This window comes from Monodelphis domestica (genome assembly GCF_027887165.1).
Source record: "Monodelphis domestica isolate mMonDom1 chromosome Y unlocalized genomic scaffold, mMonDom1.pri SUPER_Y_unloc_1, whole genome shotgun sequence".
NCBI classification, from domain to species: Eukaryota; Metazoa; Chordata; class Mammalia; order Didelphimorphia; family Didelphidae; genus Monodelphis; species Monodelphis domestica.
This window is the reverse complement of record NW_026605000.1, coordinates 324,957-343,618: the sequence shown is the minus strand read 5'-3', so window position 1 is coordinate 343,618 and position 18,662 is coordinate 324,957. Positions and strand designations below refer to the sequence as shown.

Below are 18,662 nucleotides of genomic sequence, written 5' to 3'. Positions count from 1 at the left end.
TTTCAAAATTTGAAAATTTAGTTATTTGGTGAATATGAGCAAGAGATTCATGATAGTTTTTTTAATTTACTACTCAATGAAGAGAGTTTTTTCATTGCAGAGTAGTCTAAAAAATTACAACATTTGAAGCTGAACCCTTTGTTTCCTGTCTTCATGGCCTGTTGCTCTTTGGGAACTTTGGGAAGATGTGGCTAAAGTAACAAATGGAACAATGGGAAGATAGAAGTTTTTTGTAGTATCTTGACCCAAAATGTATGAAATACTGTAAACATGTGAGAATAATTTTTCTCATGAGGCATTACTTAACTGTTATGACGATTTTAATATTTTTCATGTGTATTTACTTCATGTTTTGTCTTTTAACTAAGTTGAAGCAGCTCCACTCACTGGTTTAAGTGCTAACTTTGAAATTAATTAGTGTACGGAGCTTTGAATCTCAAACACTCCTTAAGCAAATCATTTAACCTACAGATTGGTACCATTCATTCAAAAATATTTAGATATTTTTCTATTAGATTATGTTAATAAATTTCTTTAACATAAAAAATGTTGGAGATATTTTTAAGTAGATCCTTTTTTTTCAGGTGTTGTTTGGGTTAAATGTCCCTTCCAACACTGTGATTCCAGATTGATTATCTTTGGCATTTTTACTTCTTTTAAAAAGTGCTTTTTATTAAAAAACAAAATAAAATGATTCCCATAAAAAACCAGTGCAATAACAGCCTTGCTTTTTCCTAAGAAAAAATACATTTTCAGTTTCAAGTGAGGATATAGAAAACATTTTCCATCATTGTAGGGACTGTGGAATTGGTTTGTATATTTAGGGGACTTGTAGCCAGGAAGGAAGGCAGACTAGTAGAAACATTTCATGAGGTGTGGTGGAGAAAGACAAAGCTTTATAGTGAAGATTCTTAACCTGGATCTATGAATTTACATGTAGATACACGCATATGGATATTCATATACATAACCTAGTTAGATAGTTAAATGTAAGTATAAAAACATTAAATGCCAATATAGGAAGTATGGTGGCAAAGTGGATAGATTTTTTCTTAACTGGTCTCTTTTGTAATTCTATGGCTTTTATTTTATGCTTTGAGATATCAACTATACCAGATTGCCGAGGGGGTGGGGCCCATGATAGACAAAAAAAGTTGATTTATAAGAAATCAGTTCCAGGCTTCATGCACAGCAATTTGGAGGTAAGGTTTTCAAGTGAAATGATACACGATCTGCTGCGCTTGTATGTAAATTAATAAGAAGGATCCCTTGGCACATACCCTAAAACATAGGGTTACTATGGTAAAAATGATCATTTGTGAATTTAACAGGAAAAAGTAAGAGATTTAAAACACTACTGTTTTTCTGTATTAATTTTCACTCTTAAATCAGTGATTTTAATGTAATCACTCACATTTTTATGTGCTTTAAGTTTAAAAATGTTTTACGCATACTGTGAAGTGTATAACATTAATTTTATTTGTTCCATATTACAGTTGGAAAATAGGATTCAGAGGCCTGAGAAACTTGACCACCAAACCATCAGATTTGTGACTATAAATGTTAGCGAGCCAGGAATCAAACTGACTCCAGGTACCATCTTCTGCCTACAACATTATGTTACTATGTTCTTCATTAAATATCAATAAGAAAATGCCTTTTGAAAAAAAATAAAATGTTTCCTATTATCTGAATATAATTTTCCTCAAGTAGACATAGTTATGAAATTTAATAAGATCCAACATTTTGAATGCTAGGCTAAGTACAAATGATGACTTTGTGAAACACAAAATTAGTTCCTATAGTCTTTTTTATTAAAGCCTACTTTCAGAAAGGCTTACTTAAAAATTTCTGTTTCTCCGTTTAAATTGTTTTTGTTTCTAGGCTCTCAAAACTAGTTACCAGTAATTGTTTTATTTATTTTTACCTTAGAACAGTGTTCTTTTAAATAAGAAAATTATAAAAAAATATTCCATTGTATTGCCACCTACTCTTACATTATATAAACAAGAATGATGCTTAAAAGTACTTTTTTGCTTTGAGTTCCTGAATGTAGATATAATTTGTGACTTGAGAGATGTTTTTTCTAGCTGTTTTCTTTTTGTGTAGTTTAAAAAGTACTTGAAACAAATTGGTTTCATTCTTGTAAGAAATTGCTTTTAAATATAAAATTTAAATTTAGTGTATTCACATTTTGTCATATATCCTTAGTGCCTTACACTATAAAAATTATACTTTTGTGCCCAGGTTATTATTTTACTGAGTGTTAATTATAATATGATATTAAATAAATTTCCTTTAGCCCTATGATTGCCTTTGCCCTTAGTGGTGGTTTTTGTAAACATAAAAAATCATTTTATAGTCAAGTAGCATTTATTTTAGTTTTTCTTGGCATTTTCATATAAATTTATTCCTTGCAGTTTTTAAGAGTACTTTTTTGTGTCTTGTAATCTTCCATGAATATACTAAAAATTACTTTGGAATACTCTCAGTTTGTGGAAATTGTAGTAAAATACTTGCATTTCATGTTATTCCTTTAAAATGTATATGCACATTATATGAAATTTCTGTATTCCCAAATTCTCTAATAACTTAAAAATATTATACATTTCTTCTTAGAAGTGTTAACCTGCCTGTAGAGAGGGCAGTTTAGGAAAACTCAAAATTAACTGAAACAGTGACATTTTAAAAATGAAAATATTCTTGCTTTGTGAAATGTGGTAAAACTGAGCTAAAATGCATATTTTTTCTTTAAATTGCTTAAAATATAAAAAACAAAGTGGACCCTTTGGATTAAAAACATTCCTCATAAGTATGTCCATTTTTGGTTCCATTGTCTTTATTTCTAGATATACTTGCTAATATTTCTTTTGGCTATGTTTTGAATATTGTTATTTTCTTCTCATAAATACATCTAGGGCAGTTTTTAGTAGTGAGTAGTTACATATAGTTGTCATTATTCATCAGTTGCAGTTGCATCTAATGAAGTGTCTACTGTGTTTGAATATGAAGACAAAAATGAATTTCCACTAGATGGGGTATGCAGGAGAATGGAAAATGATCTTCTCTGTTGGTTTTCTTAGGATTCGGGGGCAGCCTATTATTCTCCTTTGTATGGGGTTAGCCTTTATTTCTTTATTGTCCTTTATAGGATGTATAACAAGTATAAGTATCTAAAGGGAGGGAAGAACCTCTTGGCTTATTTCAGAAGTCCCTTGCTTGAGAAGTGAGATGAGTTTTTCCTCTCTTTTCTTTTACATTTATCTACTTCAAAAAACTGATGACTCATAAAGCTTCCTCAAGAATGGACAAATGAATACTAATTAGGGTGGGGGGCACGCCTTATAGTGGTTTCCAGAGGCCTTTAATGAAATGGACTTTGGAGGGTTTCTTTTTTTTCTCCAGATTCACTTAGATTGATGTGATTTCTTTAATCCCTCTAAAGCCAGAAGAAATAGTTCTGAGAGTGTTCATTTTTCTACTAAATACATTGGCTTATCTCTTTCTAGCTCATTTTTTGAGAGACTATGTCTTCTGAGATCCTCAGTTAGCTTAACCTAAGGTTCCATGACTTGATTAGGATGCCATTTAATTTCTTTGGGCCATCTTGGTAGAAAGTCTTCGGAGTGAGTCACTTAACAGCAAAATGACCAGTTGATCTCTTCCCAGGTCAGGATGTAGGCTTGAGAATAGATCACAGCTTTAATAAATTTCCCTGGTTAATCTGAAGTCATTAGGATGTTTAACTAGGCAGCTCTATGTGCAATTTATATAGATTAATTTCTTCCTGCTATGGGAATTCTTTTAAAGGCAACATAGAGACAGAAAGAACCCCATGCCTAATCTTTTAACCTTTTCTTCTACCCTTCCTTATGTCTAAACTTGTGGGATCATGTGAGGAATGAGGTCTGGTCCTGAAGTTGCAGCCTCCATCTCAGCAAGGAAACTGGCATTGTTCTGGCCAGTTTTTACTCTATGATTCTATGGGTCTCACATAAACAGAATTCATATTCCTAGGGTGGATTCCAGGCCAACCTGATGAAGAGGGAAAATATCTTAAGACCAGGTTAGTAAGATGGATTATCCTAGTGTTTTCTAGGATGGGTAGGGAGAAATTTGTACTATCCAGGATATCCTTCTGACAAAGAGAAATTTGACAAACTGATAGTAAATTAATGCAATATTAAATTAAATTCTCCTTACTGACACTTTTCTTTTAGGTTCCTTCCTCATACCAGAGAAAGTATGCATTCATCTGTGTCAGTAGTGCTTGTGCTCAATCATCTTCTTTTCTCCCCCCAACCTCCAGTGAACTGATTTTAGCAATTCAAAGGAGCCTTCCTCAGGGAATAAGTAGGCTCATTGCTGATTTAAAAAAAAATACTGTGCAGGGGGCAGCTGGGTAGCTCAGTGGATTGAGAGCCAGGCCTATTAATGGGAAGTCCTGGGTTGAAATCTGGCCTCAGACCCTTCCCAGCTGTGTGACCCTGGGCAAGTCACTCAACCCCCACTGCCTAGCCCTTACTGCTCTTCTGTCTTGGAGCCAATACACAGTACTAATTCTAAGAAGGAAGGTAAGGATTATTTTTTAAAAATACAATGCAAAAGAGTATGGGACTCATAACATTTAAATATCTTAGGGCAGATGAAGAATCAGGCTGGAGTTGGGAGATCCTGTATTTAAATCTGATCTCAAAAACTTTCCAGCTGGGTAACCCTGGGCAAGTCATTCAACTCCAGTTGCTTAGCCCTGACCTCTATTCTGCCTTGAAACCAACAGTATGAATTCTAAAACAGAAGAAAAGGATTAAAAAAAAAAAACAAAAAAACCAAATCCAAACCTCTAAACATCTTAATGGATGGGGGAAGGATTAACCTTTTGTAAGAAAGAGGAATATCTTGAATGATATTAAACATGATGACTAGACAAGGAAGATTTTTTTTTTCCTGAGAAGCTCTGGGGGGAAGTAGGGAAAGAGAGAGAGATTCCCTTTTGTTGAGGTTCTGAAGCCCCACCCAAACTGTCAGCAGTTTATTTGACCAGTTTGAACTTCCTTCATTAACCTGGGGTTGTCCTGAGTGAGTGATGTTGGCAACCAACAGGGTCAGGGTCTCTCCATCAACTAAATGGGCATCAGGACAAGAAAAGAGACAAATACTCTGATAAAAATTGATTGCTTCTCCACAGGTCTCCAAAGTTCAATGAGTGACCCTTGCTTCAAGACCTGGATCATAAACACACTTTTCACCAGGATTTCAGCAAGCAGTTTAGGGCAGTTAGGTGTAGTGGTAGACTACTTGATCTGAAGTGTTTATCTTCCTGAGTTCAGATCTGGCTGTGTGACCCTGAGCAAGGCACTTAACCCTGCTGGCCTCAGTTTTCTGATCTATGAAATGAACTGGAGAAGCAAATGGCAAACCACTCCAGTACTGTTGCCGAGAAAACCCCATATGGGATCAGGAAGAGTTAGACACAACTGAAAAGGACCAGACAAAATAACTGGCAAAAGACAAAATGACTGAGCAAACAAAAGTTTGATCTGATTCATAATCAGGACCAAGCTCCTTCCTCACTAGAGTTGGACTGGTAACTTAAGGTGAGACAGACATTTATTAAATAGAAACGGTTAATCAGACATGACTAATTATTTAAAAGGAAAAATTCAACATAAATCTGATTTCTAATCGGGTGAAAGACTACAAGTTAGGAAGAGAAGGTGGAAATTTCCTGAATTCCGGAAAAGAGATTTCCCTTCCTCCTAAGTAACTATAAACAATCAAGGGAGAATGGAAACAATAACTCACTGTTCAGATTAGGGTTAGTTATCAGACATGGATTGCTTGAAATATACAATAACACTTTGCATCAGTCTTCATATCTGGTCAATGTATCCAGATCATTATGTGAAAGATCTCTAAAGAGCAGCTACAAGCAATTAGGCTACCCAAATGTACAGGACTAGCTTCAAATAATGCAGTAAAGTCTTCTCCCCATTTCCACAGTTAAATAAAGTTTCCTTACAGGACCGAATTTGAGTGTGGCCCACATTGAAGACATAAGGAACTGAGCTAGTTCCAGAATTTGAGTCACAAAATGGAGTAATGTGGTTCACTCAATTCCCACAATTAACCATTTGCTGTCTTACTGCCTTCTACAGTTTTCTCACAATTTTCTTCAAAACCAGAATGCCAACAATATATAGTCACAGATCATGTACCCAGTTTATTTCTAATAGTCATAGGAAGATTGAAGAAAGAAATGCAGGAAGAAAAAGAAAAGGAAAGAAAGAGATCTGCCAGAGGACTAGCCAGATTTAACAGATTATATATAAATGCAGAATGGGCCAGTTTACTGCTCTATCAATGAATAGGAAACATATAAGGAGTATTTCAAAGAGGGTTTGTACCTCTGGTTGGAAGAGTTTACCAAAGCCCTTTCCAGGTCTATTTTGGTGCCAACCCACCTCTCAAGTGTAGCTCCAAGAAGCTGCACTATATGCCCAATAGCTACATGCTGGCAAACCATCAGGTCAGGTGGGTTAAACCAGGTTGTGAGTAAGCAATTCAGTCTTCCAGTCCTTCAGTGAGCTGGGGGAAGACTTATGAAGTCTTTTTCTCAGCAGAAGGGACAGATGAGAAGTTTGTTCCAGTGGTCCCAAATGTGACTGAATGTGGTACTGAGGAGTAGATAAGAATTTGATTATGCAAAATTGAATGAGTGATATCTTTATGACTCGAGCATAAATTGAATTTAAGTGATGCAGAGTTGCACACAGTCAGTGGCCTCACTCTTTCAGAGTCATTGAAGTCCAGTGGCCACAGCAAAGTCAAGACTAGGATGCAGTGGATGATCCTGATGTGTAGCATCCACAGGACTCTTTTCCATTGTGTTTATGACTTGGAATTATTTAGTTGTGGTTGGACTCTGAATATTTATATAGGTGGTTGCCAGGGATTTAATTTCTAAATCCCAAAATGAATTCTAAAGTAAATGGAATTTATGGTAGTTTATTTACAATATTTACAATCAAAGGAAGATATTAAGGAATGATAGAGAAAACTCTGGCTTCTTCTGATATCAGTTAAAATTTCTAAGCCCCAGCCGGGGGAAGAAAAAAGCAAGGTCCACTAAGTCAGCCTTTCACTCCTAAGGAGACAGTCTAAATAAATAGAAAGAAGCCTGGGTGTCTGTCTTCTAGTCACTCCTCTTGAGTCAGAGCCTCCAACTCGAAACTCAAATCGGAATACATCTCAAATCACCAAATCTGAAATGTCTCCTTTTAAAGAATCTTTTTCTCTTGTGTCACCTCCCCTAAATTTCACATCTACCAATCACAGCAGATGCTTTTCTCCAGGACAGCTCACTCTTTAGTTCTCACGTTCTCTGGTTAGATTTTCTTTTTGGGTTACTCAACACTTTTTTTTTAGTTAAAATGGTTAGATGTTCTTCAAATACTGACATTACCTTTTGTGGATTAATATCTAAAAATAAATTGTGGATTACAATTCTAGCTTCACTATGAAAGAAGAGCTAAGTACCTTCATTGTTACAATCAGGGGAGATTATTACAGTCTTCACAGAATAAATTGTTCTTATCTACCCCATCTACCGGAGGGTAATATTTATACTGTTGGAGTAAATTACCCCTCCTCTAAGTCACCAATAGGTTTGAGACCTGTTGGTTAATCGTGACCTGGTTGTCTGTGTGCTGAGATGGTTTTACTGAAGTGTGAACCCTGTGCATTCTACAGCATCTTTGAAACCATAGGTGAGAGCTGAGTGAGTGCAGGTAGAAACCAATGGGTTCAGCAACCCCTCACCCCAAAGATGCAGATCAGCTGTGAATTACAGCTATTCTCAGAAATATGATGATCCAAGACAATTCTGAAGGATTCATAATGATAAAATGTTGTCTTCCTTCAGAAGGGCACGTTGAAATGCAGATCAAAGCATACTATTTTTCATTTTATTTCCTTTGGGCGATTTTTCTTCCACAACATGACAAATATGGAAATATTTTGCATGATCATGAGTATATAATTTTTGTCAAATGTTTACTGACGCAGGAGTAAGGGATGTCAGGGATCACCAGGGACTGCCTAATTGGGGTTTCTAAGGCGTAAGAAAACACTCAGGAGGGCTGCTGGCAATCAAATGGCACCAATGGCAACTTTATTGAGGGAGGTGATGCTCTGGTGTGGACGAGCTCTTTATTCCCTTGTCACCAGAACAACATCAATATTGACAGGAGCTACAAAAAAGCTCAGGGGAGGTACAGCTTGATCCTTACTCCATTCTGTAGTCAATGAAGTCCCGACTTTGTTGCTTTTTAAGAAAGAATCAGTTTTAACTATTGTTTGGAGGGAAAAGGGAGCATTGGGACATTTAGGTCCTATTACAGCAACACATTTAATTTGCATTTCAGGGAAGTAGATCAGGAGAAGAATAAGTAGCTGTCAATTCCTTTTTAGTTCTCAACATTTAACCCCATATTCTTTCTACATAGATGACTTATGCTCTATAAATACACTTTTGGAAATGTTATATTAAAAGTCATTGCAGGGAAACTGGACTTTTAGTGCTCAGGCACTGAAGTTATCATGGAAACATTTACCTGAGAATTTTTTATTTTTATTTTTTACAGCTAGCCAGCACCCCAGGGTGAGAAATATATGCTGTGGGCACTTTTATAGAATTTGTGAAGCTCCTTGCTCCAAGTCATGAGAAAAAGTAGAAGAAATACATGTTCCTAAGCTTTATGTTTGAAGAATCCCATCTCTGGAAATGTCAGTTTCATTCTGCCAGTTTTCCCTGTGTTCTAGTATTTTTCTGAAACAGTGATGAGGCAAGATTTAAGATGTTATATCAGTTGTCTCTACTTCTAGATATGTTCTTTGATATCTTTCAGCACTGGACTGAACTGAGGGAGTAAAAGAAGTTAGAAAAAGAAATAATGGAAAAGGAAGCTGTTTGATTGACCCCTTAAGTGACCTAGCAAATTTATTACAACTGTAATACTGTCTTTTCAAAGTCATGGTGGAAATTTGTTCTCTGACAAAGAGAAGCCAGGATTCCATCTCTCTACAGAAACAATAAGATACAAGTCTGGAGAAAACATAATTGATTTCTAACTCAGGAAGAAGTGCAGATCATCCAAATATATAATTAAGGATATAATTAAGTGTATCAGTTTCCTGAATTTGACTAAGTGCTTTAAGCTTGATGTGGGCTGAAATGTCCCTCAATTCCTATGTCATTGCTGTAAACAATGAAAAGAACCCAGAAGATGCCTGAGCAGCAAATACAGAAGATCCAGTTCCCTTGTCACAAAGGACTATGTTCATAATGCTCAATTTCCACAATCTGTGCCTTCTGAGTCTGGACAGAAGAGAACAAAATTTGGAAAAGTTGCCCTGGAATATTTAACATATCATTAGCATCCTGTTTATATTGTTTGCTTCCCACAGTGGGCAAACAGAGTGAACCATGAGTAAAGCCATGTAGACTATGGAGAAAGTCACATTAGTTCCCTGGAGATGTAAGGCAACAACTATATAAACAAACATCCCTTCCTTAGAGTCCTTCCTAATCAAGATAAAAAATGTTCCTAAAATCCTTTACCCACCTTGCTTATTATACTCACCTTTGCTTATCTTCTTATTCATTACACTAGCTAGCTAGCTATAGCCACATTATTACTATATTTTCTTATAATAAACCTTGTTCCCTTACAATGGCATCAGTTAATCTGAATTGTCAGTCCTTTGTACAACACCCTAATTAACCTTGCCTGTATCAGACTGACTCTTAAGCCAATATTCAGATTTAAGTAAACGACTTCTGTCCATCTCTTTTATTTCTGTCTCTCTCTGCCTGTCTGGCTCTACAAACATTTTAACTTTCCTTTAGGGCTTTTTGTTCATTGTTTAGTGTATTGGGGTTAGGAAGTTTAGAGGAAAATCAAGTTGGATTGAACTTTGGATTTGAGGTACTTTTTACAATATTTCTACCAGTCTTAATAAACTGTTTCACAAATTGTGACTACAAAAATTTTCACTTCTGGTCAGCTCTCATCCATGCTAAAACTGATCTGTTCTCCAAAAAGAAATATCTTCTCTTTCATTGAATTTTCATTTAAAAAATGGGTCTAGAGAGTTTTTCCACAGCTTAGGATAACTGCCCTAACAGACATTTCAGAAGGACTTTTTGTGTAGGCTTACAAACAATATGTTTTTAAACCATAGACATTTCTTTTCTCTTTTGAATATTTTACGATAGGGTTTCATACACTAAGTACTTCTTACTATATCCTCACCCCCAAAACAGTCCCAACACATATACTACCAGATGTCATTTTTATTATAAATGTTTGATTATGGTTTGGGTAAACTGAAAGAAAAGGGATCCAATTGACATTCAGTTACTATGAGAAATATTATGGGACTGAGGTACATTCTTCAGACTAAACCATTGCTAAGGGAGGATAGTGATGTCATACAGCCAAAGTTCTCAGCATCATCAGTTTAAAGTTATCGCTAGGCAAAGGCTAAAGATTCTATTGGTGAAGTGTTCATTTGTGGTACTGCTTTCTCATGTGATGAGAGGGAAAGGGGAAGCAAGAAGATTCTGAATGCTTGTTCATTACAGTGGGGTAAGATAAGATGAAACTTTGTACATCATATTATATTATTAACTGTGATTATAGCTGATGGGTTTCAAATTCATTTATAGAAAGAGAAAAAATATTTCTTAAATCTCTTAACAGTTGTTTTAAGGAGAAAGTTCAACTACTTTATGTGTTATTAAAGAATAATTTCACTGATCCCCAAAGTGATAATGTATGATTTGAAATATAAAACCAGGACCTTAAGTTTAAAAAAGTGTAACCTGAGGAAAATTTGTTCTGTCTCAAAGTTAAAGAAGTGAAATTACTGGAAGCTGAAAGTGTCTTTTAAAACCGAGTTATATATGTAATTATTTATTATCAGATTGTTGCGTTAAAAGATTGTGACATTTAAGAGACAAGGTTAAGCTATATTGGAGATCAGATGGTATAAATTACCTCTTCTGCTTGGTCTCATTATCTTCAGAGAGTAATCTGACAGAAGAGAGCAGAGAAATGGAGAGCAGGCTTTAAGTGACAGTCATTCAAATAGTGAATTTGTCTAGTTTTAAAAAAATATTTGATAGTAAATTCACCAAATTTAGCATGCGTCATTATGAAAGGTATATAGAATGTAATTGACTTAGGCTGAGGCAAAAGTATCTTATGTGTAATGGAAAAAGCCCTGAATTTCAATGTGAGTGGCTGGACTACCACATCTCTCCAGCAAGACTCAGTCTGTGAGAAGTTAAATCCCAGTGTCATCTTTCCTATTTGTAGAGCAGAATAGATTCCTTAGAAATGAAATACTGTTGCCCTTTTTTGAATTTTCTAAAATTGTGTTCTAAATCACAGATCAGATTATAGATTACAGAGTCCCAGAATCTTTGAGCTGGACAATCCCAAACTGTCCTTGCTATCCTACTAGGGGATTTCTTTTGCTCCATTACCTGTTCCTAAAACAAATGGGTTTTGTGGTTTTTAGATTTTACATTCTCTCTAGCCTATATAGGGCATTTTGATATAAATTAATACCTTTTCAACTAGGTACCACTGGTGTCATTAACCATGGAACAGAAACATTCCCATGAGAGCACTTCAGTGGTGGATGATTATTTTACAACAGAGAAGTTCCCCCTTTTCCCAGACAAAAGAAATGTCAATGTGATGCTGCCAAATGCCAGGAATCTGCATGTGGGGCTTGAGAGATCCTCCAAACATTTCCTGACCTATCCGCAGGTCAGTACAGAAACTGCTGCCAGTTTTGTGCCACCCTGTTCCTCAGTGGTCTCCACACCGAGTTTACCAGAATTCACCAATATGTTCAATATTCCACAATCCATGTCTGTTAACATGGTCATGAAGCAGGAAATTCCTGGAGAGATGTCCTTGTTTCCAGCTCCACAGCCTACTCAATTGTTTCAGCTGCCCATGCAAGATTGCAATGTGAGTTCTAATGTCTCTGCCTTACCAACAGAGAACCTTGAGGGCATTACTCTTGGGAATCAGAGCACTGGATCCACTGCTCTTTTCCAGCTTCCTAAACCCGGGGATGAGCTACGGCTTTTCCTAAATATTCCCCAAGGGCCAGGAAATTTTGGATTTTGTGGACAATTTTACTCTGTCCCAGGTTTAGCTCTACCCCAATCACCACCAAACTCTCAGCCCAGAAGCCCAGAGAACCAGCTCGTGATGAATACTAGCATCTCCTCTCCATCACCTTCTGGAGCTTTCTATGGCCTACGACTCATACAGGCACCTCAGTTACAACCAGTTCCAGTTAACTTGGGTCATTTGCCCTTTGGGCATATTATTATCCGGGCACCAAAATTCAGCCAGCAAAACTACCAAGAAATAGAAAAGAGGAGAATTCATCGTTGTGATTATCCAGGTATGCATTAGATACCAGTACATTTAAAATTGTAAGCCATGTAGTTAACCCCTTATATTTATATGGTTAATGTCCTATGTATATGTTCCTTTATTTACAAAGAGAACAGAGGACTAACTGAATTCCTGAGAAGTACCCTTGTAGCAAGGTGCAGGTAACTAAAGGCCAAGATATAGCAACAAAAACTAACAGCTCTAATCTCTATTGAAAATACTAAGAAGGTCTTGGTGATTTGTGACTAATCAAAGTAACAGCATAAAATAGGGGGTGAGGAAAACAATTCCATGGAGCTTGCTTCTTTGTTCATGGCTTTTAAGATTCAGTAGGAAAAGAGCAAAGGAAGGAAAAGCCTAGCTACCTATTGTATGTCGCTATCTTTTGCTGGAGCCAAACCTGAACTGAAGTAAGAAACTGTGTGCCCAAGATCAGCTCTAAAAATCCTTGAGGAAAATCCTAGGAAGATGGGTAATGATGAAGGAACTAAGCATCTCTCAGCCTCCAAGGTCCCATCTTCCTGGAATCTTCCCAGGGCCTAAAAGTGGCATGATTTCCCCTAGCTGATAGAATAGGATCATGCTGTCTAAAACAAGTGTACAAAATTATTTCTTTTCTCTTTCCCTGTTTGAGGAATGCATTCCTAAACCCCAAATGTCAGGAACTCTAGCATTTAAAATTTAATAGGCTACATATTAAATATGAACTTTTTTACTTAAAGTATTTTTGGTAGTCATTGTTTTCGAAGATCATGATAGTTCCACATCTAGACAAAGTGGGGGAGGAGAGAGGATTAGGGAAAGAGAGGATGTTCAGGAAAGGAAGTTTTATTTAAAAAATTTCACTGAGAAGTAGGCTAGAAGAGAAGCTACATGGATGAGGTCTGAAATTAGAAAAAGAGGAGCAGTAAAAGGGTTGGGATTAGGGACCAATGACTTTGGGAGTTAAGGTCCGCTATTGGATGATGATAGTAGTTTCTCTAGGGACCAGATGAACTGACTTAAGACAGACACCTGGAATCAGAAAATTATCATCCCTTTTCTTGTGTTACAGGTTGCACAAAACTTTACACCAAGACTTCTCATCTGAAAGCTCACAAGAGAACCCATACAGGTAAATTGTTGCAAGGAAGATAAGGGCAGGTTTCAAGTGACTTCACTTAAACCTTTTCTGTAGTTACTTTTTTCCTTAAGTTTTCCAACATAGCACATACCACTATCATATTATTTCATTTATTTATTTATGTACTTTTTTTTAAACCTTTACCTTCCATCTTGGAGTCAATACTGTGTATTGGATCCAAGACAAAAGAGTGGTAAGGGCTAGGCAATGGGGGTCAAGTGACTTGTCACACAGCTGGAAAGTGTCTGAGGCCAGATTGAAACTCCCATCTGAGCATGGCTCTCAAAATCCACTGAACTACCCAGCTGCACCAGTTATTTTATTTAGACGTCATTAGGGCTCAGGTAGCTGAACTAAGAATAGTTTCCTATAGTTCTGTGCCAGTTACTGGCCAAATTTCTCTTCTGTTTGGGAAGTTGCTCTTGAAAGATTATTCTGTAGATAATGTGTTTTATCTCCTGAACCAAATTTCAGTTCTCCAAGACCATCATTTCAGCAAATCCAAATGTCTTTTCCTCATTTCATCCCTTCTTTGACTTCTAATGGTACTTGATGATGTTGAACCCAAAAATGTTCATAAAGTTTTCTTATTTTTTCTTAGTCCTTTCTAGTCTTTCCTAGCTCTTGTAATTGTTCATCTGTAAAATGTCATCCACTATATCCTGTCATTAGTCATTGTAACTTTTGTCCTGCCATCAGACTTTGGTGTTTCTAGAAGAAAGAATGAAGCTAGGAGCAGGTAGGTGGATTGAGAAGCCAGGCTTAGAGGAGATCCTGGGTTCAAATCTAGACAGAGACTTTCTATCTCTGTGACTAGGCAAGTTACCTAATCCCTATTGTCTTGCCTTTATTGCTCTTCTGCCTTGGAATCAAAAGTATGGATTCTAGGATAGGACTTAAAAAAAAAAGTGAGGTTAATGTAATTATGCTTCACTTAAATCCAGGACATGCTCATTTAAACAGAATTTCTCTTCCCATCTTTTGTTGTTGGGCTTTGTTGGTAATATTTAGAAAGACTAATGTCATTGTGAGTTTTTTATTCAGCCAATTTTCCTTAAAAGTTATTTCAACTGTTTTTGAAATTAATCTTTTGAATACTCTTACAGTTTCTTCATTCCTATTATATTTTTTAATTTATTTTTTCTTCTCTTATTGCTAAAGCTAGTTTTTTCTACAATACTGAATAATGGTGATATTGAACACCTTTTCCTCGCCTTTATTCCTGGGAAAGCTTCTAGCTTATCTCCATTACACATAATATTGCTGATCATAGTTTCAGGCAGATACTAATCTTTTTAAGGAAAGCTTCATTTTTCCCCATGTTTTCCACTGTTTTTGATAGGAATGAGGGTTGTATTTTGTCAAAGGTTTTTTCTTTATCTGTTGGGATAATCATAATTTCTGTTGGCTTTGTTTTTGATATTAGGATAGTTTTTCTAATAGTGAACCAGTCCTACATTCCTCATATAAATCTTACCTAATCATAGGAATGATATTTAAAATTTTTGCTTGAAGTGTTTATTGGAGAAATTGATCCATAGTTTTATTTCTCAAAGGAATCTGGCAAGAATCCTTCTTTGTCAAAATTTTCAAGTAATTTATATAATGGTGGGATTAATTCTTTAAAAGCTTAATAGTAGATCTATATTAATTCTTTGAAAGCTTAATAGTAGATCACTTATGGATCTATATGTCCCTAACGATTTTTCTTTAGAGGATTCACTGATGGCATCAGTTTCTTTTTCTGAGATGGAATTAAGTATTTTATATCTTTGTTTATTTGCGAAATTTATGTTTTTTGTAAATATTTCTGTTTAGCTCTGGTCTTTTAATTGGGAGTCCTTGAAATTCCTCAATTTTATTAAATAATAATCATTTCCTACCCAGAAGGATTGTACTCAGTTTCACTGGGTTGAAGATTCTCAGAATATATTCCAAATATATTCCTCAGGTCTTTTAATGTAAAAGCTGCTTAGCCCTGTATAATACTATGGTTCCATATTTCACTTGTTTCTTTTTGACTCCTTGGAGCATTTTCTTCTTGACCTGGGAGCTTTGGATATAATATTCCTGTGAGTTCTTATTTGGGGATCTCTTTTGGAAGGTGATTGGAAGATCCTTTCAATTTTTATTTTCTGTGATTTTCAGCCCTTTTATGATGCCAGATAACTACTGGATGACAATATACTAACTTGGATGATGAATTCAGTAGTGACTTCTCCCACCCCTGGTACTCACCCATTTGCATTATGGTCAAGGCTAGACAAGCATGTAGGAAAGGAAATCTTGAATTAATGAGATTATCTAATATTGTCAGGCAGTATAATTAATTTAAATCAAAGTTGCTCTCATCTTTTGACAATTGCTAGAGTTGTCATTGGCCCTATCATCCTTGTTGCTACCATCATCTCTGTTCTTATGGATAAGACAATTGTCTTGGGGATATTTGTATATACTCAGCAACCAGGACTCTTATTTTCTCTTTTCAGGTGAGAAGCCATACAAGTGTACTTGGGAAGGATGCACCTGGTGTTTTGCCCGCTCTGATGAGCTTAGTCGGCACTATCGAAAGCATACAGGAGCTAAGCCCTTTAAATGCGTTGCCTGTGGCCGCTGCTTCTCCCGCTCTGATCACCTCACCTTTCACTTAAAGAAACATTTGATCTAATGGAGCATCTTTCACCATTCAAGGTCCCACAGATCGCTTTCTTTTGAAAGGTAAGTAGTTTCATATATAACTAATGTTGAATTGTGATTAACATAGAACATAAGCAAAAATACTTATAGGTGTGCCAATTCTCACTTAACAGTATGGATACATTCAGAAGAATGGAAGAGTAGTCTTACTATTTCCTTATATTTATTCCCTTTCCCCCTGTTACCTTTTGTTTTTTGTTCTTTCTACAAAATGCTTGATTTTTTCCTTAATTTTTCTTTCCTTCCAATCTTTTCTTCCTTACTCCATTGCTTCCACTGATGCCTCCTTTTTTTTCTTCACTATTTTCTCCTCACTTTATCCCCTTTCCATGGATGAATCGAGATTTATAGAAAATGTCATTTCAGGATCTGTTTGTAACTAGCCAAATGTTTTTCCATGCCCCTAAATGCTGTAAGTTCTTGGTGAGGAATAATTTATTTTTCATTAATAAAAATTTTTCATGGTTAAATGATTCATGTTCTTTACCTCCTGTGAATTTCAAAACTACTCCTCCCTGTTCAAACCATTCTTTAGAGGATGGGATTTGGCTATTTCCTGATCAATAACAATAGAGATACTTGGAATGACAGAATCAGGTCTTGGAAACTACAATCTCCACCCTACTAAGGGTAACAGGATTTAGGAAGGGCTGCAGCAAAGATCAAGATTTAATTATTTGAGAATATGGCCTTCAACAGACATGTGCAAAGGGGACAGACCTCTGGGTGGTCCTGGGTTAAGCTAGAGCCACCATTGGCACAGGTGAGACATAGGAAGTGAGGTAGAGGACAGCTGAGGAGTCTGGGGACTTCCTGTGTGGAGGAAAGGAGGTTATTGGAGCCTGGTGCTTGGAGTGGAGGCCCTCAGACTGTTTCTCCATTTTGGTCACATGAGTGATATAGGAACTGATCTCTTTTCTTTGCCTTGGCTATCCAGGGTCTTGGGCCTTTGGCCCAGCCTAAGCAGAAGGGGGTATTTAAGCCCTATTCCCTTCTCTCCCCTTTCTCTCTCTCTCTCTCTCTCTCTCTAATACCTTTCTTCCTCATGTTAGTAATTAAAAAAAAACAACTCCATAAAAGGCTGACTGCTGACTTGAGTTTTCATTTAGGAATTACAGAGCTGAATTCCTTGGCGACCTTAAATTAATATATATCAGTCTTTTAAAGTGATTTCCATATCATACTCCCCTCCTTCTATGTTCCCTCCTGTAGCCAATGTGCATTGAGGAATAATTTTAAAAGAATTTCTCAGAATCTAAGCAAAGATACAGAGCTTGCTTAGGATATGGGAGTATAGTTATAAATTAAGGTGAAATCTCATGACATAGTTGGATGCCAAATTCTAAAGGATTTTAAATGCCAAAGATTGAGAAATTTTTAGTGCAGGGACATCAAAATGTTTTTTCATTAGAAAAAGTAATATTGGCATGCCATTGATTTATAAGGATATATGAGGATGTATGAGGAATCGAACAAGAGAAATCACAAATGAGAAAAATCCTTTTATCGGTGTAGATCTACACCTTCTCTGACACTTGGTCAGTTGCCCAAGTCAGAGAAAGTTAGTTGTGACTTATCAGAGGCTGGATCTGACCTTAGAATTTCTCTAATCCTAATTCTTTGCTTTACCTATTCAGTCATATACAGCTTCTTTTTAGGAAGAACATTACTATGTAAAATTGGAGAAGAAATTGAGATACTTTAGCTGCACAATGGGCAGTTTTGGTATCTAAATGAATGTGGAATATGAGGGAATGAAGAGGTGATATACAGTGCTTTAAAGTTTGTAAACAGATCCTCCGCATACCATGGACTATAGTTATCTACTACCAAAAAGGTTAAATAAGTTGCTAGTAATCATCTGCATTAAGATGGAAATTAAAACCATGGGACTCTCACCAGGAGATAGTTTAATGAGAAGAGACCCAGATAGAGGGCCTTGTGAGTTTCCTTATTCTCTGTGAGAGATATAAGAGAATAAGGAAACTCAGAAGCCCTGAATTAAAGAGTTAAGAAGAAAACTAGCAGCAGTGTTACAAAAGCCAAAAAAAGAGGAACTTTATAGAAAGAGAGGTTGGTCAATACTGGTTTGAATGAGTAATTAACATTTTAAATATCAATTTAAGGTTTACAAAGTGCTTTTCTTACATTTTGTTTTTGTCTGGACTTTTGCAGGTGCCTCCAAATTTTCCTTCATACCTTTTTTTTTAGGACTTGACAAGTTTCAACAGACATAAACAGTTCTAAATACAACGAAAAGAACAACCTGGTTGTATATCAAGCTATGAATCTGTTACACATAGCTTGTTGTTGTTGTTAAGAATATATATTAAATTTAACACTATAGAAACAAA

At 36.1% G+C, this 18,662-nt stretch overlaps 2 protein-coding genes across 3 annotated transcripts in view; both read left to right on the top strand.

Moving 5' to 3' along the window:
* LOC130456237 (PHD finger protein 6-like) overlaps positions 1-2,815 on the top strand; it is a 20,723-nt gene extending 17,908 nt beyond the window's left edge. The window contains exon 7 of the mRNA XM_056809919.1: positions 1,497-2,815. The gene's annotated coding sequence lies outside the window, so the exon portion shown is untranslated. The remainder of the gene's footprint in view (positions 1-1,496) is intronic.
* On the top strand, positions 1,499-18,662 carry LOC130456235 (Krueppel-like factor 5). 2 transcript variants are annotated; one of them, XM_056809916.1, is made up of 5 exons: positions 1,499-1,593; positions 11,652-12,495; positions 13,543-13,602; positions 16,101-16,329; positions 18,484-18,662. In XM_056809916.1, exons 2-4 carry the CDS (start codon positions 11,673-11,675, stop codon positions 16,277-16,279), a joined length of 1,062 nt encoding a protein of 353 aa, XP_056665894.1. In that variant the 5' UTR covers positions 1,499-1,593; positions 11,652-11,672; the 3' UTR covers positions 16,280-16,329; positions 18,484-18,662. The 2 variants fall into 2 exon arrangements, with proteins under 2 accessions (XP_056665894.1, XP_056665893.1); XM_056809915.1 differs by lacking the exon at positions 1,499-1,593 and adding an exon at positions 2,955-10,652.

What these genes read in the sequence shown, in the direction of transcription:
- LOC130456235 (XM_056809915.1), top strand. Translation starts at nt 10,632, where the DNA reads ATGCTTGTTCATTACAGTGGG. An exon ending in TGCTTGTTCATTACAGTGGG is followed by an intron (nt 10,653 to 11,651) that starts GTAAGATAAGAT and finishes CTTTTCAACTAG; the next exon opens with GTACCACTGGTGTCATTAAC. An exon ending in TCACAAGAGAACCCATACAG is followed by an intron (nt 13,603 to 16,100) that starts GTAAATTGTTGC and finishes TTCTCTTTTCAG; the next exon opens with GTGAGAAGCCATACAAGTGT.